Source organism: Acomys minous (genome assembly GCF_964271855.1).
Source record: "Acomys minous genome assembly, chromosome: 14".
Lineage (NCBI taxonomy): Eukaryota > Metazoa > Chordata > Mammalia > Rodentia > Muridae > Acomys > Acomys minous.
Window position 1 is genome coordinate 36491378 of NC_140496.1, and position 25152 is coordinate 36516529.

Sequence of the window (25152 nt, forward strand, 5' to 3'; positions counted from 1 at the left end):
AACACTTCTTTATGTTTAAATTTTATATGGGAGGAAATACCATATTTTAAAATTTTTTGCCTTTCAAGTAGAGTATCTCAAAATGGCCTGTTTATGCAAGTGATAGTGAGTTTTCAATCACATTAATATACATTAAAGGCTTTCTTCATCCTTTTATCATTTAGTTGTTCCCATAGAGCTGAAGAGGACTTTCAACTGAGAAAGCAAAGCACTGCTTTAAAGACCATCATAGACAGGAGAGCCAGGTTCCTGTTCGTGACAATGCCAGTCAAACCCTTCTGCCTTGCTTGTAGGAGGCTTAGGTTCAAAATGTATCCCAAGGACTCTCCATACCTTTTCATCACAGCAATGTCAATGGCTAGGTTTAGCTACCTTAGGACGGTAGTAAGTGTATTGTTCACTGAGAACATATTGACCACACCTACTATTAAAAGGAAGGATTTTTAGATCATGGAACCAGTATCAGGTGTTCAAATACCAATAAAATTGAAGTATTTAAAAGCAACTGGATTTTGGTATTGTGTTAAGTCCAATACTTATCATCAGTGTCCACCCTCACTCTTGGATAACTGATTAAAAATTAAATATGTATATTACTTAAAACTTATTAAAATGTATTGGGTTTTATTTTTTTCCCTCATGAGGAGCATGTGTTGAGTATTATTTTGTTTTGTTTTTGAGACTGTGTCTTACTGTGTATCCTCAGCTGGCCTAGAACTCACTATGTAGACCAGGCTGGCCTGGAACTCACTATGTAGATCAGGCTGACCTGGAACTCACTATGTAACAGAGCTATGCCTTCCTTTGTCTCCTGAGTGCTAACATTAAAAGTATATGCCACTATACAAACAAGGTCAAAAAGTTAATTTTCAATATATTAACCTATAGAGAAATAATTTGTGAAACTTTAAATCACAGGTTTTTTGGCTGTTTGTTGTTTGTTTAAGGGATTTGTGTTTGTTTTTTACAGTTTATTTTTGTATATCTTAGCTTCCTAGCTCAGAAAAAAAATGCCCTAATTTTATTATATTCACTGAATTGTTCCAGTTTTTACCTCTATAAAAAATACTTAAATGTTTGCAGATATAAAGACTTCTTCTTGCTGCCATGCACATGCTAGGCAAGTGTTCTTTGCCACTGCGCTCTGCTCCCAGACTGGGCAGCCTGGCTCTTCTAACTATGATGCTTTACAGCACTCAGGAATAGAAATTAGAAATCTGTTGAGTCAGTTCCCTCCTATAGTCTGAAAAAGTGATTAAGTCCATGCTAGTGAATAAAGCTGCTCAGATCCCTAATACTATGCATAAAGCATTAGTCTCAAAGATGCTTACTCTCACCAAAGATCATTGACATCAGCAATGCTGTAACATTTGCTAATGGAAAACAAGTTAATTTGTAGGTGAAATGGAGAGAGATTTGATGTGATGGTGCATGCCTGTGACCCCAGCACCCGGAAGGAGAGGCAGGAGGACCAGAAGTTCAAGGTCATCCCAGCCACATGACTAGTTCAAGGCTAGCATGTGCTACATGAAACTGTTTCATAAAAAAGGGGGGGAGGAGGGAGTAAAGGATACAAAGTAATAATGCATCAGATATTATTTTAATATCAAGTTATCAGTTTTTAAAGACTATTTTCAGTGAGTGTTGCTGCAATTAATTACCTTGGCATTTTTCAGAAACCTCAACTGCACGAACAATGAAGACGCGCCAGGCAGTGTCACGTGTCAGCCGTGAGGAACTGGAAGACAGATTTTTGCGTTTGCATGATGAGAACATTTTACTTAAACAGCATGCCCGCAAGCAAGAGGATAAAATTAAAAGGTTATGATAAAAAGCTTTTAGCTTTTTTTCTTAACTCTGTAAAGTTTGAAGGATATAGTTTTTTATAAACTTAATTGAAAGCCCCACCTTCAGTCTTTTCTAGAACAGGCAGGTTATAAATAAATAGAATTTTTTAAAAATGGAAAATCTTACAAAGTAGAATAATAAACCAAAAGGATCGTGTTTATTATGTCTGAAGTTACTCTTTGAAAGAACACAGCTAATAGCGAGTGCCATGAGTGTATTAGATCTATAAATAACTTTTGGGTTAATATTTATGACTTAATAAGCAGATAGCCAAGCATCTGTTTTTTTAAATGTCATGAAAGTTTTAAAAGTAATTAACTATTCCAGCTTGTTAGAATGTATGTTCCCTTATGATTTTGGATTTACTAATGGAAACATCACTTATATCTGGGTCATGTTCAGCTTCACTTGGATTAGTCTTGGTTCCGTATTTATTTCAACCAGGCTCTACCATTTCTGAAAAAGTACACTGTCACTTTTGATGGACACATGAAAAATGTGTGCAGGAATGATGTCTTCAGAGTAGTTTCTCTTTAATCCCTTTAGACTCAGAACTACTGTGCTCATTGTTTGAGTGCCTGGCGTTGGAAACGAAACAGTGCATACAAACCTGTAGATAGTCCCACTGTAGGTTCAAAGGAAATGGAAGGTGGCCACTGAAGGACAAAGGTGGCTTTCTGCTTAGAATTTAACCTACAGAAGTGATTCCATTTTACATCTACTCTCCAGACTTCATTTTCAAACCCACCAGCCAGGCCAGAGCAAGCCTTCTACTTTGAGTTTGTTTTGAGACTGAGCATTGAGAAAAATGCTCTTTTTAAGATGTACCTGATTTGTTTCTGACCAGTAGCACACTCATGTCCACCAGACAGTATGACCCATGAAGTCTGTGACCATTGAACTATTTTTTCTTTTTTCCCTTTTTGTTTTTTTGAGACAGGGTTTCTCCATGTAGCCTTGGCTGTCCTAGAACTCACTCTATAGACCAGGCTGGCCTCAAACTCAGAGATCCACGTGCCTCTGCTTCCCTAATCCTGGGACTAAAGGCATGCCACCACCTGGCAACTTTTTTATTTCTTTACATGCCTAATTGGTCAGTTAAAAAAAAATGGAATTTGCAGCCTTTACCTATTAGTAATTTGTCCTAACAAAAATTAAAAAATAAAAACAATTAATAATGAGCTCCTTAGTTTAAAGTGGGGGAAACTGGCTAAGAGTCCAGTTGTGTCCATGTGTTCTATTATCTTTCTCTCGGTACCCTGTGCTCGGCCCACTTACTCTCCTGAGACTTTGTTTTACTAAGCTATGGGACTACCTACCCACTGAACACTGTCCACAGTTCTGACTGCCTTCTCATCCTTAGCCTGCTGCTATTGGCTAGATCCACATATGGACAGGCAGCCTTTACATGTATCCTTAATGTGTGAGTTAGTATTTCCTTTTTTTATAAATTTTATATGAATTTTATAAATTGCTTTTAAGTAAGTACTCAAACCTTACCACAAGACTTACACTTCACTAATAACTTAAACAAATGAGAAATAGTCTTTTGACTAAACAAGCAAATACAGTCTTATGTCTTCTGACAAAATTTATTTGAATATCATGTCCAGAATTTGAAGACACCATCAATATCCTTCTCTTCCATTAAAAAACCATTTCCCATTCTTCAGATGACTGAGTTTGATATTAAATCTGTATCTTTCTTTTTAATGCAAGCTATGTTTCTAGTGCTAATCTTCCTGTAATAAGTATTCAAATACTAGAGTGGCTTCTCATTTGGAAGAATATCTTATTTTTATGGACATGTCATTGAGTAGGGCTCAGGACTCTAAACTCATTGCTGAGCAAGGTAGAGTGTGGTTTTGCTGCATGATGACACCTGGTCAGGTTTCCCAGTGATGTATCATCTACTGGACTAGGTGGAAAAGGAAGTAATCCACTGATTATTTTAGCAGGATGTTTGTGGTACTCTTGGATCTTGGTTTTTATTATCCAATATCCTTTATAAAGCATGCTTAGTGGATGTGCCTCAAGGGAAAGAGAAAACAATCTTAGCTGATTATGTTATGCATAGCTCTCCCTGATGCCACATGCTGTAGCCGAGCAGCCAGAAGTGTAGATATACATGTATTACTACCGCATTTACAGAGGACTCTGCTTAGGGAGAAAATGTTGTTCTATGACATCCCAAAGCTATTAAGGTTTTTTTTTTTTTATTTCACTTTTGTTCCCTTAAGTAAAAGCTTCTGTCCATAACCATACTAAAATAAAGCAAACCCCACTTAAAGAAAAATGTAGCGTGTTTTTATTTCCAATCTCCTGTCTGAGTCTTTATAAAAATAGATTCACTATAAACTAGAATCAGCTATTGAAGATGTGCGACCAATTTTGTAAAGTCTTGAACTTGTGTCTCTCATCAAAGCCACCTTTTCTTTCTTGTCCTGCCAAGATTTTTCCATTCACTGTCAGGCGCGTTTTCCATGAGTGTATATTACATCACCCCCATGTGCCCATTCTGTCTTTTGTTCTGTCTGACCAGTTTTTATCAAAACTTGAAAGAGTCAAAGGTATAAGTTCCCGGGATGTCAGTAGAACAATTTATGTCAAAAATTTTAAATATCATTGAAATAATATTCCTTGCATATAATAATTATTTTCTGAAATTAAACACAAACATTTGTTGAGTACTAACCAACATCTAGCATCACATTTTGGTTTCTTTTGAGATTTCCATTGGACTTTATATGTGTACATCTATGAATTCAGTCATTTTTAATGTGTTTTCCTTGTCTTAATCTTATAGAAATATAAGATTCTATACTTTTAGCTCACTTTTCTAAATTTCTGACTCATTGTGGGTTGTAGACACGGCGCACCACATCCACACTCTGTGACTACATTTAAGAGCATCCAGCATTCCTATATAAGGTCATGCGTTAAAAATTGCATTTCTGGAACATATGGGGTAAATATGTGTCCTCTCTTTACTAACCTTAAATGATAAGCCTTAGGAAACTGCTATTTGTCAGTGCTATAAAGCAGATTGTTGCCCAGTGGTTTCAATTATCATCAAAGGATTCTTCACAGGCAGTAATAGTTACATCAAAACCTGAAATTTATTATTCAGGTTCTGCACTGAAGTCTTCACAGTGATTATGTTCCTTTCAACAGAATGCATTTTATGCTGACTTCTCACATTCCTTTTCATCTTTTTATTATTTCCCTAGAATGGCCACCAAGTTAATACGGCTAGTTAATGACAAGAAAAGATATGAGCGGGTTGGTGGCGGCCCCAAGCGGCTGGGACGAGATGTGGAAATGGAAGAAATGATTGAGCAGCTGCAAGAAAAAGTTCATGAGCTTGAAAGACAAAATGAAGTTCTCAAGAACAGGCTAATAGCAGCCAAACAGCAACTCCAAGTCCAGGGGCCCAGGCAGACCTCATACAGCCGTGTGCAGTCCCGCATTAACAGCGGCCGCAGGAAAGCAAGCGCAAGTACAGGCTTGCAGGAAGGCCCCGGGAAAGGTAAAGCAGTCACCAGATGCTGGACTTCAGTCTCAGCCTGCTGCCCCTGGCACACTCACATTTTTGTTTCTTATTCATGTTTGTACATGTATTCAAAGGGGGCTGAAACCAGTCTGAGGCTTGCGTTTGGTAAGATCATAATGCTGTAACAGGGATGGTTTTGTTCAGGAATCCCCATGTCACTCTTATTTAGTAAGGCAGTAACAAAACTGTTAGAGGACGCGTACATGAAATGAAGTGGTTGAGGAGACTGAGTTGAGTGTGGGTTCTTAGCCCTGCACTCTGTAGCTGCTGAAGGAGGACAAGCCGTCTCTGCTGACTTGTGGTTTCCTTTACATGTAAAAAGTGCTGGAGCCAGTGGTTATAAAGGCCTTGTCCGTCTCTAAAATAGTTATCGCATCAGTTTTTTCACACTGAAAGAATGTTGCAAAGCCTCCCTATAATACAAATCAATTTCACAAATCTAACTAATTTAGGCAGCTAGGCCAGTTCTTCCCACCCTCAGAAGAGCATGTTACAATGAAACTAAAAGTACATAAATATCCTAAGTCGCTTTTTAAAAATGCTTCTAGAGAAGGAAATAAACTGTTAACTCTAATTTATTTTTATTAGGAATATGCGCCACAAAAATATCCAACATCTTTTGTAATATTAAAAAAAATGATGTAAACCTTTAGTTATAATTCATTGCGGAAAGGGAAACACCATATGAACAGAAGGGGGGCCAGAAATGTTGTAGTTTTCTTTTCCAAAGCAAAATGTTAACACTGTCTCTTCCCTAGATAGTGTGCCTTTGAAGTCAGCACAGCTTCCACACGGACAGGAGGCAGCTGCAGGATGAAAGGGCTTAGCTGGTGCCAGCTCTGTGAGATTGCGGGAGCCTTTGGGTATAATCAAAGTGAGCCCAGCCAATTATAAATCAGAAACCACGCTCTGCTGTGAAGTCAGCCCTTGACCTCTCGGCCTCATTTTCCCCATCTATAAAATGGAGTGATAATAATGCCAGATTAGATAAGAAGAAGAAAAGCGGGGCTCCTCACTTAGGGACATTCCCTAAAAAGCCAGGTCTTCTCCGAACCTCAGTTTTGTCATCGAGAAATGTAAGTGGATGAAGGATATGGAAGGACTGCCTGGTCGTTGATGCTAAGGAAAACTTTAAATTGATATGGCAAGCTACTTGTGTTACATTACTGTTTAAATCAAAGGGATCAGCTTACCCTCCCCCTATTAAAAATCATTTGTTTTGAAAATGATCCATACAGCATCAGTCTTTAAAACCTAAGGTACCAACTTACAGATCTTTTTGTGTTTGTACTCTCTCTGTGATTCAGAATTCTTTCCCCTTTGTAGAGTCTGGGACACAGAAATGACACTGTGGTAAATGGTGCTGAATACTTAATCACGGCGGATGAGTAAAGCTGAGGTGTTGTTACCAAAGTTAATCTTAAGTGTGCAGTACACTCTTCAAGGCGACCTTTGAAACTGGGGCATGGGCCCAGTTATTCAGGACTGTGTTGGGTTCAGGGGTGCTGAACCCCAGGCCCCTTCGAGCCATAGCCGACTTCTACCCTGAAGCTACTGTAAGAAAACACCATCACTCTCTGTCTGCACTTTGGAATAAATGATGACGAACACTGGCTTCAGCGTGACAGACATTATATAGACATAGTTGCTACTGAAGAGCCACTGAAACAAAACCATTTGGAAAATACCTATGTTTTTAAAATATAGCTGTTAGTGCCCAGGCATGGCACAAGCCTGTGGTCCTGTGCCTACTATTCAGAAGACTGCGGCGAGTGGATGGAGAGGTGACTTGTCAGTTAGGAGCGCTGGCTGGTCTTCCTGGGTTTCACTCCCAGCAGCCTCGTGGCAACTCACAACTGTCTGTCCATCCAGTTCTAGGGTATCTGACACCCCATTCTGGCCTCTGTGGGCACCATGACCCACACGGTACATAGACATAAACTCATACAGACAGAGGATGATGGTGGTGGTGGAGATTATAAATTATTCTCTAAAAGACTACAACGAGAGGATGTGGAATTTGAAGGCATCCTTGGCTATATTAGTCACCTCAAAACCGAAAAGAATATGTAATAACCATTAATTAGAAATAATAATCAGTACCTAATTAATAACCAAATCATGATTTGTCCAAATTTTTAAATATATTGGGAGTTTAGTATTTTAAATCCACTGCTAATTTAGAATTTTCTCATGATTCTGTAGGGAAAGCTTAAGAGTTAGTGTTATAGCCATGTGTATAACCGGCCAGTTGTAGCACAGTGATGTCTGAATGTTTTAGGGAGAGCCTTTCCTATTGTGCAGTGTAGAATACAGTGGTAGACAGTGTGTGCACCAGAAAGAGTGAGTGAGGGTCTGTCTTCATCTGCCCACTTAGAAATAATGGAACCACGTTTTGAGAAGGTTAAAACTTTTCTATCGAGAATTTTTCTGTCAGTCTCCATTTAAAATGCATGATTTGTTACACTTTACTGTAAACACTACTGACTCTAGAAATATAAAATGGCATATGTAATTAAAGGTATGTCTGACTTTTAACAAGTGGACTGTTTTTGTCAAACTTCATATACTGTTCTTTTTTCCTTTAAGATGAGTGTCTCCCTTTATTGCCTAGGCTAGCTCAAACTTTTGTGCTCAGTCTGCCTGCCTCAGCCTCCCAAATAGCTGAGACTGAACAGGTATGCCATCATACGTAGCACATGTACCTATTTTTATTAGAAAATAGTACAGGACACTATTTTATTTTAAGAGATCTTATTGATGATTCATTCTCATATTACCTTTTTGAAAATATAGATTTTCTTATGTTGAATAATCAAAAAGATGACATAAATTAAGGATGTAAGATCAGGGGATGTTCATGGTTAAATACAAAATACTATTATAAAAAATACTTAAAAAGGGACTGGTAAGATGGTGCTTGCCCCCAAGCCTAGTGACCTGCAATCAGTCACCAAGACCCATATGACCTGTAAGTTGTCATCTGACTTCAACACATGTGCACTGAATGCTCCTAGGTCTCTCACTCTCTACCTGTCTGGCTATGGGTCTCTGAGTTTATTCCTATCTGCTGCAGGAGGAAGCTTCCCTGATGATGCCTGACGAGGCCCTGGTCTATGAGTATAGGAGAATGTCAATAGGAAATTGCTTTATTGCTATATTCTTTTAGTACAATAGTAGTATTTCATTTTACCCTAGGTCATACTTCAGTTTTTATTATAAATCCCTGAATCAAAAATGGTGGTTCTGTCAGAAATTGAGATAGAAGTTCTAAGTCCCAGGATGTATCGACTTATTTCTCAGTGGCTTCTGTAGCAGGGTTGTTCAGTGGGCAGTGCGTTTCCTGTGTTTCACATACTCCTTGCTAGTGGCTGAGGGTAAATGTCCCCTTAGCTTGTACTTATGCTGCTCTGTACAAGAACACTGTAGCCTAGTGTTTACTATAAATATCAACGATCTGTCTTTTCTAACTCTCTTTCCATAATATTTTACTACTTTATTTTTAGGGATAAGATTCCAAAATGTAGATGAAGCAGAAACTGTTCAACCCATGCTCACAAAATATGGCAATAGTTTACTTGAAGAAGCCAGAGGAGAAATAAGAAATTTGTATGTATTCTTTTTCATGGTCATTTTAGAACTTTGTATATTGATTATGTCTTATTTCAATCCTTCTTTCTCCTTTATTGTAAACAAAATCAGAGTGTGTATAAATTATTTGCTTTATAAAAGACAGCTAGTTCTGTAGAGTAATAACAAGTATTATATGATATGTTCTCAGTAAAATAAGGGGAGTAGATAGTTTATCTAGCTACTCTGATAGCAGGGTTTATGTTAATTTTACCACCAAGGAAGTGGCTGAAGTCCAGTCACTTCGAGTAGTCTCAGCTTTAGAGACAACACTTTTTTTTTTTTTTTTTTTTTTTTTTTTTTTGTCTTTTGGTATTTTGAGATAGGGTCTCACTATGTAGCCCTGCCTATCCTGGAACTCATCACTCTATAGACCAGGCTGGCCTCAGACTCACATAGATCCTTCTACCTCTACCTCCCAACTACTGGGATTGAAGGTGTGTGACACCATGCCCAGCTTAGAGACAATGTTTTCATTCACACAAGTAGCAGGTAATATATTTAGATCCAACTCACCCCTTTGGGGGAAGAGGGAAGCTTTTAGAGGAACGGCTTGAAAGTTTGGGGATATCAGATACATAACGGATTTCAGCTCTCACTTTCCTGTGGTTCTGTGAGACTTGAGTTCTTCAGCATGTCATATTTTCAAAATAGTTACTTCTGCAACATTCACCTTTTTTTTCTAGTTCATTTCTAGTACCTGGTTGTTTCAATGTCTGTAAGTTGTGCAAGTGAACTTATTTAGACCTTTACCTGTATCATCAGAATATTGAAAAAGGAAAGAAAGCATTATACTAAGAATGTCAACTGTAGAACATTGCTGAAGAATAATATGATACAGATTTGAATGTTTTCTTTTCAGTGTTTTAAATACCAATTACACTGATAGTCAACTTGTAAGGGCATAAGAGACTAAATATCTTCTCATTCTTAGATAATCAAGTGAAAAGCCAGGGTCCAGTGTAGTTCCTGAAGGCCACTGCACTGGGACGCTGCCAGACAAGGAAGAGATAACTGCATGCTGGAGACTCTGGTCATGTTTGCACAGTTCATGGTTACTCTCTGAAGTATTAATTGGGTGATATGGCAACTGTGCACATATAAAAGAGCAAGACATGTAAATTATATTGTAGAGTATCCACTTACCTAAATTCAACCACAGTCCAGTCCATTGCCTAGAGCAGTATCTTCTGAAAGGCCATCTCTTCAATTGTCCCAGATAGAAGTCCAAGTCATCACATTGGATCTGTTGCTCTTTCATTATATGCAGAAGAAACAAAGCTACTTTATTAACTTTTCCTTGCCTTATACTATAATAAAGCGCTATCTTTGCACTATGTTTAAATAGTATAAATTTCTTCCCAAACTGCAAATTCTTATCAAGACCCTTTATTTCAGAGAAAATGTTATTCAGTCACAGAGAGGCCAGATAGAAGAGCTAGAGCACTTGACAGAGATCCTAAAAACTCAGTTGAGGAGAAAAGAAAATGAAATTGAGTTATCTCTTCTTCAGCTTCGAGAACAGCAAGCTACAGATCAGAGGTATGTTAAAACTGAAATGTCACTTTAATGTGCTCAAAATTCATCTTAAATAATTTACCATGAACCATAAGAAGATGAACTCGTCGAAATTATTTTAAAAACCCATTCCAATTTAATATTCTTTGGGTAGAAATGCTGTAGACCTACTAGCTGTGTCAAGTACTCCTGTGAGGAAGGGGCAGTTTCCCCTCACTTTCCTGTGGCTGGCAGCCACTCTCATCTTGTCTTTGTTTGTGTGCCCCACTTGTCAATACTGCAGAACTTTACACCATTTGATGATAATTGCCCAGAGAAACATGGGTGGCCAGAGCTGCACTGTTGCACCGTGTAGAAGTCCAGTCTTAAGGGTTTGCTCAGCCTTGTGGTTCCACAGTGCTATAGCAGTTTGTAACCACAAAGATGCCCTGTCTCCTTGTACTCGGCTTATAAGAAAATCTGATAATTATTATGGCTTATGGTGTGCCTTAACAATGGTTTCCTTGCCACCACTGCATCTTTGTTGCTTTTGGTTGTGACTCCGTTGTGTTCATTTTGTGTGTTGACACTGTGCTTTGAACAAGACTTCTGTTCACCACCGTCTCTCTTCAGTTACCTTTTTCTCCTCACATCTTTTCTTTTGACAAAACTGAAGAGAGTAGCTTATGGAGCCCGAGTGCATATGCAACTCAGCTTCAACAGTTATGAAAAGTATTACCCATCTTACTTTATCTAAACATATACTTTAATTTTTGTCAGTTAGCTAGCCCCAGCCACATAGTCACTCATATTTGAGGATGTATCTCTATACTAACAAAAGTATTAGTCATTCTTTAATAGTGTTTATATTCAGACTTGCCTAAAGATACCTTTCTACCATTTATTTCAGTGGCCCATAAATAAAATCTATACATTGCATTTGGTACTGGTATCTCTTTTGTTTATTTGTTTTTTACATATCTCATAATGTTTTTAAAATCAGATTTAGTGACTTGACTTCTATTTCTCCTTTCTGAACTATCTGATACTCTGTGGTCGGTTAGTTTCCCTCTCTTAAAATCCAGTAACATTTTGTAACTTTTCATTTCAGAGAGAGTATTGAGGTCTCCCCTCTCCCTAAAGAAGAAAGGGAGGAGGTGTTTCATTTATTTATTTCATTTGTATATTGTGCAAGTATCCATGTGGAAATACAAGAATAACTTAAAAGTGTGATCTTTCTTTCCATCCTGTGAGATCCAGGAATGAAAGTCAGGTCACCAGGCAGCTTGACAGCAAGTGCCCTTTCCCACCGAGCCACGTCACTAAGCCTAATCCTTCTTAGCAGATAACCCTACATAGAAATGTGTGAAGAAGTTGAGGAGATATGTGTAGTAGTAGATTGGGTTTTTTTTAAAGGGTTTTTATATGTATAAATGTTTCGCCTGCATGTATGTTGTGCATCTGGTGCCCTCAAAGGCCAGAGGTGCTAACTCCCCGGACACTGGAGTTAGAGGTGGTTGTGCGCTCCTACAGCGGTGCCGTGACTCAAACCTGAGTCCCCTGAAGGAGCAGCCAGTGCTCTTCATCACTGACCCATTTCTCCAGCCCCACCTTGCTTGCTTGCTTGTTTGTTTGATAAATATACTAAAAATACATGGAAAACCTTAGATTTAAAAGATTAGTGTAATTTCTAAAAAATTCTACTCTTAAAAAGCTGTGTTTACTACATTATATAAGGAGATCCTACTATCTAGTTAAATTATATACTGTTCTTTTTAGCATAGCAGAAAGATAAATATTTTTGAGAAATATATGTAAATTAGTGGCCTAATTAAAAACCTGGATTTACACCAGTTTTAATAAGTAGGCACTAACCATGTTTTCCTGGCCTCTTTAAGAAATGGGAATTGGGGTGGTGGGGAGCTAGAGAGTTGGCTCAGCAGGTAAGAGCACTGTCTGCTCTTCCAGAGGTCCTGAGTTCAATTCCCAGCAGGGTTACAACCATCTATAATACGACCTGATGTCCTCTTCTGGCATGCAGGGGTATATGCAGATAGAGCACTCATACGTAAAACAATGAATAAGGGGTTGTTGTTGTTGTTGTTGTTGTTGTTGTTGTTGTTGTTGTTGTTAAAGAAAGAAAGAAACAGAGATGGTTCCTATAAAGAATAGGGCCAGAGGACCAGCCTCATATCTGAGTGTGCCTTCTTAGTATTATTACCAACATCTGTAATTAAGAGGAGGATCTGTATTTAAGCATGAGGATCAGAGTTTGGATCCCAAGTGCCCACGTGAAGAGCCAGGCATGGCAGCATGCATCTGTAATCCTAGAGCTAAGAACACAGAGATAAGAGAATCCCTGGGACTTAGTGGCTCAGTGAGAAACCCTGCCTCAAAACTTAAGATTGAGAAACATGGCCTCTCTGTCCTACACAGCCACGCACACACACACCAAGCCCCCACATACACAGGTTTACTTGGGGCAGGTTCATGCTTGGTACATGTCCCTGTCAGTTTTACTCAGTCCTTAGGTAAAAGACTATCAAGGCCCACTTTCCCTATTCTTCAAGGTGCAAGACCATAAGATGGATTGTGTTAACTGTTCCTGTTCCAAATGGATAGGGTCATCCTAGGCTAGACTTCGAGTAATAACTGAAAAGGAGATACCCAGGTCCTTTAATCCTGGGACACAGCAGAGCAGAAAGACATGACAGACAAGGCCACATGCTTTCATACTCTAAATGTTGCCCACAAAAGACAGAGCATTAACCTTGAAAACTAACCCATGGCCTTCCATTTGGGCTAGCTTATTCACATAAGAAGAAGCAGTCTCTTTTTTATCACATCAACTATTAAAAGCAGAAACAAAATTATATGCAAAGAGAAATTGCTACAGAAGCCAAAGAAATAAGCCAGTTAATACCTTACCTCAGTGATTTTATAAAACTGAAAATCCATGTTATTTCCTTAGAAAGAAAGATACCTCTGTTGAATAGCATATTGTTTCTTGAATACAGTTTTTGAAACTAAAGAAATGAAATAAGGGTCTTCAAGGCTTTTAAAAAATTATATTTACTTGTAGCTCAAAGTTTTATGTGTAACAGCAATTTTTGAGGCAAGTGGAAAATTACTGAAGAACTTGAGGGGGAAATGTAAAACCTGGTGTAGTTTACTATAGAGAGAAATCACAAAATGGAAACATATTTGAGCTTCTCTTCCACCGCGACGACATTGTTTCAGATTTGAAACTCTAGAAGCCTGATCTGGATGGTGGAGCCTTGTTCTCAAGCATGATGCTAACGTAGCTGCAGTCTGCAGAGTGGCGGCACTTGATATTTATGGCAAAGAGCCTTTCATAGAGCAGTACAGAAACTCTCCGGAGTATGTGTTTAATAGACCAGTTTGGTTTGGCATCAGCTTGACATAAACTTTTGGTTATCCAAAGCCCTTAATTGCTTTGAAGTAAAACCCCAGTGCTGCTCTTTTTTATTAAAGTCATGTTTTTTCCTGTTGTTGTGGTCTATTTTGGAAGACTGAGTTGTGATTTTTGCATATGTTCTACATAATGCCTCATTAGCAAAAAATCTTGTATCATTTACAAGTAGCCTGAATGTCTGTTGTTTTGAACAAAAATCCATATTAAAATTTAAACAATATAAAAATGCACATTTTCTGCTTATTAAAAAGGCTGTCTTAAATTAAATGCAAAGCAGTAACCAGCCAACACATGTACATGAACATTAAAATCGGAACAGTTTTACCTATTACTTATTTTTTTCAACTCCAAAAATATTTATACCCTTAGCAAATGTGTAACTAGTTTGTACTTTCTTTAAAAATAAATATTAGGGCACTATTTATCTTCTTAATTAAAAATCATGTAAGTGCCATTATGTCCCAAGGGAGGAACTGTAACCATATATGTTTCAGACGCTGACTTGCCCTGTTCCCTTTGGCAGACAGCAGACTGTCAAATCTTAAAACTGAGAGGTTCTGTGCAGCCGTGCAGCCGTGCATTATAAGAAACAGCTTGGCCTCTGGGCCTGTCTCTTCCCTTTTGCACAGACAGGATTACTTCCTGGCACTCTAGATTCTTCCCAGCATTTCACTTGGAAAAGCAGTAAAGCGACTGAAACAGAGTGGTTGGGTGAGCATTCCTGGGTCTTCTGCCTTGTTCTGCCTTGTTTGTCTGCGGATGGTAAAGGAGCCTGGGGTTTGCTAGCGCAAACCCTTCTCCTCCTGTTCCCTCCTTTCTCTCCTGTCTCTTTCCCTCCCCTCTCCTTCCTCCCCAGTTCCTTTCCTGTTTCCTCCTTTACCAGCCTCTGTCCTTCCTTTTGTCTCCTCTTCCTCCTCTCCTCCCTCTCTCTCCTCCCTTCCCTCCATCCCTCCCTTCCCTATTTGAGAGGTGGTTTTGTTACTTCACCCGCTGTACACTTAGGAGATGTTAAAGCGCTGGAACATCCTCCTGCGTAACAGTTATTCAGAACCTTTAGTGAACAACACAGTAGCATCATCTAATACTCAGTCCAAATCTGTATCCAAGTTTTTGTGATTGTTCCAATGTCTTTTATAGCTTTTGTTTTTCAGTAGTATGTTTGGTTTGGTTTTGTTTTCATCTAGGGTGCAATGAGGCTCGTGTGTTGATTGCCATGTCTTTTAAGTTTCCTTTATTCTAGAGTGGTCTCTGCTTTTTTCCAGTCCAGTGACAGCTGTTTGTAGAATACCCCTCAATTTGGATTTGCCTGATTGCCCGGTCTCCTAATTTAGAGGGCACATCTGGTTCTCTGATGGAAGGATGATGGGGGCCTGGGATATCCACGCAAACATTATTATGCAGGGGGACGATCTCTCATTTTTAAAATACCTCCAGGTTCCTCTATTGTTTTGAATAACTTAGAATTTGTCCAGTGACAAATATTATACCCAAATAATATATTCTTTTGTCCCTGTGGTTTTTTTTCATTATTAATATTATCTAAGATTTTCTGGATAGCAGCTTAAATTTCTCTAATGCTTATGGAAATTGTTGCACATATAACTAGTGAATTAGTACATATGACAGTGAATGGAAAATGAAAACCTAGAAAGAACTATTTTAAAAGGAGAAAGTAACTTAAAATAGTAAGAAAAATTTAGCTCTTAAAACTAGAGTTGAGTGTTGCCTCAGTCACTTAAGCACGTTGTCCAAATTCTTTACTTCTCTTATGAATGAATGCAGAAATGGTCAGGCGGCCCTCCACCTGTGACGAAGTCATTACTTCCAAGAGCTTGTGCATCTCAAGATCTGCCTACCCAGTAGTTTCCCTAAGTTCTCATTTTGAAAATGTTGTAGTCATCCAAACTGCTGTCATTCCAGTTGTTCTGTACGAGGACTGTAACATAACCTGTTCTTGCACCGGATTAAAGCAATTGGGCAAAACTGAATTTAAACGATAAAAAACCTTACGTTTACTTTTGCAAGATTAGTAGCCAGCAAAAGTACATTTCCCACTGGGATTTTGGAGATAGTAAGAAGTCCCAGATTCCCATGGCTGTCACACTCAGCCTTCGATTGAAGTCCATTGAACTAGGTCCTAAACATGGCCATCTCTAGAAGGTAAGCCAGGGTTTAGGTTGCTCTTGCTCCAAACCAGTGCTGGGGAGTGCCCCTTCTCTTCATGTCAGTGCGAGCGTGTGCATAGAGACTCTGTCAGGTGTCCCCTCCATTCCTGTGAATGGTGACAGTAAGAAAGTTCTGGAGATGTGGTTTTTACTTTGTCCCAGCACCAGGAGACGTCTGCTGTGTTGGCAGATTAAACTTACATAGACACATGTTCCTTTAAGCAGTCTTAAGTCATGGAGCCGTCTGTACCCATGATCACAAGTAGTGATTATGAGCAAAGCCGTTACCCTTCACAACCGTGTTTGACAATTTTAGGGAAAGTCACTCTGCTCAATTGACTTGAAACTTCTGTAGTCCTGTTCAACATATCCTTGCTGGTGGTTTTTTTTTTTTTTCAGTTATTGGTGACCCACATTTCTTTCAGCAATACAATAATCAACTTTCTACTGCTATTTAAAAAGAATATTAAAATGTTTTTAATGCTAAGATTGTTTTTAGCTATATACTTTGGCCTCAGCCAGCCTAAAGCTATCCCTCACCATGGTGCTTTCCATTCTGTCTCATAAACATTTGACCTCACTGCTTCCCAGAACCCCACATCGCTTCTGTGTAGTGGGGTCTCACCGTCTTCTGTAGCACACTGTTCATAATCCTTACTGTAGCAGAGAATGAAATGCTGGCGGGTGAGGAGGGAGGGGAATGTCGGGGGATAGACTATATGAAACTTCAGTCGTAGCAAAGATTTCTGCCTCCTAAACTATACATTACGTAGCCCCACTGAAAGTTCTCTTTCTCTAGTGTATCTGAGGTTTTAAATTTCTGGATTTATTATGGCGCCCAGTAGCAAAGCTGGAGTCAAGTGTTTTCAAGACTTCCATTCGAAATTCTTTTTTCAGAGTTTATTGCCTGACTGTTTCAAATTATACAAGAGAAAGTTGGCACACAGGTTGTTGAGCTTGGTTGCTTTTTTTTTCAACATAAAGTCTAATTTATCTCAGCTTGTTTTTAATCTAGAGAGGAGCCAACAACTTTTCTCATAGTTTCAGAAGATCCGATCATAACTCTAAATCATGTCTATAAAAAGAGAAAACAAAAAAGAAAAATAAAGTCACTGTATTCTTCAACTTAATTTTTTATAGTTTTTCAAAAGTCTTGTTGAAATTTTGAGAAATATACTTTTACAAAGCATTTAGTTAAAATGCGTGCTCTCAGCCTGCAGGTTATTTTACCACACGTATGCAGCTCATATAAATTGTTGCACAGCTGTCAGGGCCCATCTGTGCATACTTGTTTGTGTTAGAACTTCACCATCCTGAAGACTGGTCCCTGTGTATGCAAAATGACACACAGTGTTGTTATGCTGAGGCCTCTGAATAGACTGCTGATCATCCCTCCGCCTACAGCTCTTTCTTAAAGGAAGCCAACCTGAGGTTTTGTTCCTTAGCCATTTAGGTCTTCGACTAACTGCTTAGTAATGCATCTTAAGCCACCTGCCTCTCACTTGTGACACCTTTACCAGCCTTCTGTGACATCTCTTTCTCATCCTATCACCTCCGCCCTTCTTCTTTTCCCAAAGTTCATCCATAGGGAAATGTTGACTGGTTCATCCAGTCTTAGGTGATTTGATTCTCCATCATGAACACATGCCACAGGTATTGTGTTGCTGATTTTAATGTCGGTGTACTTTATATCTCTGACCGTCACACTTACGTGACAAATGATCATCTTCAGATCATTTCCTCAGAAACTAATCATTGTGCTATGAATACCTACAGCCTGCAGAGCCTTCCATGGAATTGGAGGATTTCCATTGTCCGGAGCATCTGTGCTCCATGGTGAACTGAGAAAGTGACACATGATTATTGCTGTTTTCAAAACAGCTGTGTTCATGTCTAGTGTTGGACATCATTAGTATAAAATGTTTTGCGTCTTACCAGCATTTTGGAAAGCCCACGCCCCAAGCAGTTCAGGGAAATGCTCAGTAGAAGTCCACCAGTCAAAACATCACAGTGTTTAAAACACTTGCTGTCCTTTGTTGTACAAAGAAAATTCAGCATTAGATTTTGTGATGCTAATATACTGAACTGATTGTTGAGATTTAATTGCTTGTTATTGACATTAAACTGCAGTTAACTTTAAAATATATTTGATTCTTCTTGGAAATTTGTTTTAAAACAAAACATCAGAGTCATTGCTTGGATTTGATCCTCAGCTCCCTCCTTTCTCCAGTAAAAAGAACAAAAACAGAGAAAGAAAGGCTCTGAAGAGATAGCTCAGCAGTTAAGAGCACTGGCTGCTCTCCCAAAGGACCTGGGTTCCAGTTCCAGGGTGCCAGCTGCCCTCTGTCCTCTGAGGCCACCAGGCATACACCTGGTGCACAGACATATAGCCAAAATATACATACATACAAGATTTTAAAATTATTTTTAAAAGCTCAGACAACAGAAACTATAACAAGGATTTTATATTTTTGAGTCACATTTTGTCCTTCTGTATCAGCAAATGCCACATACGACTGAGTGGTGAAGCCAATTAATTCTGGGGAAAATAACTAAATTGTATTTTTATTTTAAATGTGTTTTCATATTTTGAATGAAAACAATTTTTCATCTTTTCTTTATTTGTACTATATTTTTCTTCATATTGTATTTTAGTGAAAAATGTAACAACAAGGAAAAAAGCAATAAGCACAATGTTGAATCTTTGCTCAGAACTGCTGGATAACTTGTTTTAGACACATAATTATTTTAACATTGTGTTAAGACTGTGCCCTGGGAAAGATCCAGGGTCTTGGACTTGTTTATCTTCTGTGTGAGGACAACTAACTGTGCAATGCCAAAATACAATGAACTTTCAAATATCAAAGAGGAAAATTGAGTATTTCAAGTCCTCAGCTGGTTTACAGATGTGTGAGCTTTGTAGTGCATTTGCTGGTTCCATTGGGCCTTGTGACAATGTTTCCAATATGTGAATACTAGGTAAGCCTTAGAAGTAAAATTACTTAGTTTAAATGCTGAAATAATTTTCTGAATTTAAAATTTTTACCTTTATATTTTTTAAAGAGAAGTCTTAAAATCAAGGCTTCACAAATTTAAAAAAGTTTAAATGAGGCATTAAATTAAGGAACCTTTTTTCTGTCAGGAAAATAAATGCCTTTGAGAACAGGTATTCATTTAGATCGATGATTAACCTTTAACAAGATCTTCCTGTTAAATTCTACATTTGCTTTAATCTCAGTAGGAAAAATACGAAATAGTATTGCAGCATATAAGGTTTCTATATACCCTGTGGACATCAAATAATCTCTTACAGCTAAAGGCACAGCTGCAACATATTTAAATGCCAGCTTTCGGCATTGTTAGTATAAAATGCTAAGTCACTTATTGGGAAATGTTTTGAAAAGTTGAAACTCCAAGAGGAAACCCCAATAAATGATAATCTGTGATGCTGTGTACGCAGAGGGAATGGTAGGGAGCGAATGACAGCGCTGCCTCTTCTACACTGAGGGAGAGTAGCGGAAGAACAGCTCTCTACGGAAGCGTAAAGTTTGCTAATGGATGCTACTGGCTAAAAACTGGTTTTATGCAGTCTTTCAGAACATCCTAAAATGGCTGTCAGTCTGTACTGTCAATGTGATGAAGCTAACATTGCAGAGTTTGGAAATGCCCTTCAAACTTAAAGGGTTTATTTATACATCACCCAGAATTGATATTGGGTAGTTTTAAAATAATATGCCATAAATTACATTAATATAAAATTTTAGATGACTTGATTATATTTAAGTAAATCAACCATAATTGGGGGGGTGTCTGTGTAAGTATGTGCGTGGCCTTTGTTTCCTATAACTTGCATTTTTAACTTTTTTTTTTCTTAAACACAATTTTGAAGGTCAAATATTCGGGACAATGTAGAAATGATTAAGCTTCATAAACAACTAGTGGAGAAAAGCAATGCTCTTTCAGTCATAGAAGGAAAATTTATTCAGCTTCAAGAGGTACTGTGGTTATTTTGTTTGTATATAAAAAGATTCAAAATAGTATTCAAGTTGTATTTTTAATAGTGGTTATAACACTAAAATTCCATTTTAATATTTGCTTTATTAAATGTATATAATTTCCCTTTGTATATTTTCACAACAGTTAATAAGTAAACACTTAGGCTTTTTATAAATATCTGTCATTTTAATAAGTGCTTCTGTCATAAATCCTCTCATGCCATGAACATTCATTCTCATCTCCTTTTTTCTGAGCCCATAGTGGACCTGGAACACTGGAGATGTCTCTGCACCTGTGTGCATCTTCACTTTCAACATTTGTGCAATAAAGACAACAGTTACAAACAGGACAGTTATAGAGGTTACATCTTCCTTTGATGTGGATTTTATTTTGTTTGGTTTGGTGTTTCTTTGGTCACCACCGTTATCAGAACACAATTGAATACCCATAATATCAGCTTGTCAAGTGTTTATCTTAAGCTTTGACAGAACAATCTAACAGTACTCAGCCTTGCTCATCCTCAGGATGGCTTTCGGGTGACTGTGGGTACCTAAGAATGTGCCATCACAGGGCTACTATTTATTGGTACTGCATAATTGACAGAAGTCCTGGAATTAATGAACTCCAAAACATTCAGGATGGCCAGATTTTATAGAAAGTCATGCTTTCTTTCAAGTACAGACACAATGAAAGCTGTACATTGATATAAAGCATATATGTTGCCCACTTCACTATTGAAATGAATAGGTAAATACCTTTCAGCTGAACTCCGAGTGATGTCTTCCAACCTACAGAAACTCCTTTAATGCCAAGTGTAACCACTTTGCATATAGAAACAAAAGTCTGTAGGAGAGGGATCTGTTTTGTTGGTGGGAGTGCCACCTCTATCTATGCATAGACAGGTCCCTCTTGACTAACAGTACCTGTGAGAGAGAGCAAATTCCAAAAATGAGGAGTTGGAACATGGGTTTAGTTCTCGTTCTCTGTCTTCTCTATCTTGAGTACCATGTAACAGTGACCCCTGCTGTGTGGGTTCAGATAACAAAGGAACAAATTTCAGCTATGGTACAAGCTACATCTTTTAGCAAGTAGTGTAGAGAAAGGCTTGAGAGGTTGGGGCCAAAAGCCAGGATGGCGTGGGGTGCTCAGAGGAAAGTCAGTCAAAGTCGCAGGCTGAGATGTAGCAGTGATGAGAACTAATCAGACTTAAAGGTCCGATTTCTTTTAGGTGAGCTAAGAATCCCTTCTGGGACTTACTCATGTGAGGAATTTCACATAATGATCAAATGGTATCTACAAAAGACCTCATTATAATTAGTAACCTATTTTATATTTTTAAAACAGCATATGGCGTATAACTATGTAAAATTTAATATAAAGCAGGCTCACATATGAACTTAAAAATTAAGAAGAGTTTATAAATATTTTTGCAGAATTAAAAAGCTTACTGGTATTAAAGTTAAAAGCTAACCATTCAGAGTTGTTTATTTATGCTTTAATGGCAAATCCTTTCTGTTCACATGTCAGTGAACAGCATTTTTGACCTGTGCAGAAGCATTTTTAGACACCATATCCAACCACTGTAACCATAGTAGAAAGGGGGAAAGTTAATCACTAAAAACAGTTTACTCACTGGTTGCTCTCAACAAGTCAAAACCTAGGGGCAAGTAAGGGGAGACAGTTTGGGCTGTGTGGTGGCTCAAGGACTTTCTCTTTCTTTGTATCACACATACATTATGACTTGAAGAATAACTTATGTGACATAAATTTCCAGGGTAAAGTCATGGATAGACTTGTAATTAACTTTCCAGAGTCTAATATTTTTAAAATGCTTAAACTTTTCTCTCTGTGTTCTGTAGAAGCAAAGAACACTCAGGGTCAGCCATGATGCCTTGATGGCGAATGGCGATGAGCTGACGGTGCAGCTGAAGGAGCAGCGCGCAAAGTGCCGCAGCCTGGAGAAGCAGCTGCACTCGGCCAGGTTTGCAGAGCGCAGAGTGGAGGAGGTGAGCTCCAGGAGAGCGGAGTCATTTGTTGCGTAATAATGTCTCCGGAATTCTTTTGAAAAGTAGGAAACAGTTCAAAAATTGAATTTATGTCAGAATCCTAAGCGATATATTTGGCATTTTGAACGCAGCAGAGTCAAGTAGCTAGTAGACAACGTGAGTGGCCAAGTGATCCTTCAAAACCCGGCAAAGGGGCTGGGAGCCTGCTCATCTGGGACCAAAGACCCTGAGGGAAAGGAAAAGGGCCATGCTATCACATGACCTCAGGAGCAGAGCCTTCCTAAACACAATGCCCCATAGTCATGGAGACACAGGAATGAAATTATAGGAATGATGTTTCTGAGGGGATGTTACTATGTCAGCAATTTTGGAAAATTCTCTTCTTTCTGGGAGGCTGTTTGAAAACTTGCCCTTTTGTTACTGTTGCCAACCATGTCTCCCAACTAGCATAAGTCTGTTAAACTTATTCCTAAGGAGCCTGGAAATGGAATAGGTGTTTACATACTGTCCTGCACTCAGGAGAATCCTTCCTGTCTCTCACTAGCATTAAAAGAGAATGTTGAAAATAGAAATGAACTTTAAGTACTCTGTTCCACAGCAAAAAAAAAAAAAAAGGGACTACAGAACATATTTATTAATAAAACTTTAACTACTACAGTATAACAATCTATATTTTAATCATAATTAAATTACTGTATTACTTAATAATTATATGTATTTTTGAAAACTTTATTCACTAGGAGAAAATAAGGGATATAATTTTAGTTATTCTTAAGATGTGCTAATATTTATAAATTCCAGGGAACAAGAGAAATTGTATCCTTAAATTAAATAGTGATTAGCAAACTTGTTTGAACCATGAACTCAAAGAAAAATTAATACTCATTTTTATGGGTCAATTGAAAATTAATACAAAATTAATATAATGATGGAATTCACCAGGGTCAAAAGTAAAAATATATTTCCAGCATCTCAAGAGAAAGCTCTTAACACAGTATTTATTGAGTCCTGGCTCGTGCTGTCATAAAGTGTGCATACGTTTCTACTAAATTAAAGCAGGAGTGTTAATTTCATGTTTATTTAATGACATGGAAGAAATCAACACTGAATTGAATGCAGGCACAGTATGTGGTCTAGTCAGCAGCTGCTGTGTAGGAGTCGGGACTGAAGGGAGTGGCTGTCCTCTCCTGGTTTGCTTACCGGGCGGTTTGATATGATAATTACTTAATGCATAACTTTATTTTCAGAGGCCAGAGTGCTAACCCTGAAGCATGGAAACTCTTTGTAATTTTATTTTCATTTTAGCTGCAAGATAGAATTAATGATTTAGAAAAGGAGCGAGAACTTTTAAAGGAGAACTATGATAAACTTTATAACAGGTAAATCACAATTCTCTGTGTTTCATTCTTGTTTAAGTTCTTTTTAATCAAAGCATTTATTGTCGCAATATTTAATGTTGATTTAAAACCTAGCAACAGATCATGACAAGACATATACTTACTTTGCAAAAAAGAAATAAGCTGCGTAAAGGCACTTGTGACTGGTTTTGAACACGAGCTGTAGTCTGTCATCACTCGGAGAGCCAGGTTGTTTTGTTGTGAGTAACAAGCACTGTCATGCAGGATGGTCCGCGTCCATTCCTATAAATTCCTCAGAGCACTGTGGAGTGCCAGATTCTATATGCTCAGGTTACAGACACGGAGGAAAGAGCAAGGGTGGAGTACCTTTCACAGACATTTTGTACTCTTGAAGAATGATGTAATCTGAAGGCCTGAAGAAGTTCTTTGAGCTAGCTTCGGTCTCTCTACGGGGCTTCCAGAATTCCCGGCCAGAATGTGCTCAGGAAAGGTTATCTTGCAATTATCAGTGTTCCCTTGTAAAGAGAAACTTAGGGACCTCCGCTCAAGATGAATTCTGAAGAACTACTTCACTTTCAGCTCTTAATATGTTTCATAATTACAGTATTTTAGAAAATAACCCCTTCTGGTAATATTTGAAACGAAATTCTACCCCATGGCTAAGTCTGGTTAAATGATTCTGATCTGTCTATCGATGTGTATCTGTATAATTGCTACCATCTTCCCGGTGTGTGTGATGATAAGTTAAGGATAATGCAGAAGCAGATTTAGCATATTTAAATACATGTTGTATCTGATAGCCAATCATTGCTTCATGTTGATAATATACTGAAACCTCAGAAAATAGTATCTATGCTATAAATATATCTCTAACCTTTTAATTGAATGTTTTGCAAATTTATATGCATTTAAATTTTTAGCTTTTACAGAGTGTGTAGAATTTTTGTTATTTGGAAACATGACTAAGTCAGGGTTATGCATTATTCCAATGCTCTGTGCCTTTTCTCTCTATTTGTTCAGGTTTAGCACAGTAGGATACCATGTAAATATTCAGGGCCCTCTGGCAGGGGTAGCCTCGCTCAGCACCCCATGTGGAATTGTGTAGGGCTCCTCCTAGACCATTTTGTACCAGCCCCATCCTAATTAACCTTAATTAACTTGACCTCAAGAATCTATTGCTCCTCCTGGTTTCTTTTTCCATCTCTAAGGGATTGTGTGTATATGTACATTGATGTATCTATATATTTTATAATCATATGTTTAAAGTTTCAAGTGTCATACAGGTTGTGCAATGCCCTGCTAGGTGAAAAACGACAATATCCCTCCATGTTATACAGGAGATAACTGAGACAGACACCAGATGCACAAACTTGTGCAGAGTCACACAGCACGGCTTGAATAGCAATGTGGAACTGAACCCAGTTCTTGCAACTCTAAGATTTGATTTTCACCCCCAGTGCATTACTCTCTCTGATTTCAATTGCTTTGGAAATTTATCTGTGTGAAAAAGAAGCATCTATGAAAAAATGGGACTGTCATACATTCAGGGATTTTGATTGATTTATATTTGTCTTGAGCATCTTGTAACTTGAAATGTTTTAATGTTGTCTAAATACAAAATGCTAAGTGCCATTTGGACATTACTTCTAAATGTCTACTTCTC

At 38.1% G+C, this 25152-nt stretch overlaps 1 protein-coding gene across 3 annotated transcripts in view; it reads left to right on the plus strand.

Annotated features, from left to right (window-relative positions):
• Positions 1-25152, plus strand: part of RPGRIP1L (RPGRIP1 like) — a 98147-nt gene that overhangs the window by 3377 nt on the left and 69618 nt on the right. For all 3 annotated transcript variants that reach the window (XR_014774499.1, XM_084756993.1, XM_084756994.1), the window contains exons 3-9: positions 1677-1821; positions 5079-5377; positions 8908-9010; positions 10430-10573; positions 20019-20124; positions 21985-22131; positions 23437-23510. Coding sequence is in view for 2 of the 3 variants with exons in the window: in XM_084756993.1 (XP_084613119.1) it covers positions 1677-1821; positions 5079-5377; positions 8908-9010; positions 10430-10573; positions 20019-20124; positions 21985-22131; positions 23437-23510 (1018 nt within the window). In the remaining variant the exon portion in view is untranslated. The remainder of the gene's footprint in view (positions 1-1676; positions 1822-5078; positions 5378-8907; positions 9011-10429; positions 10574-20018; positions 20125-21984; positions 22132-23436; positions 23511-25152) is intronic.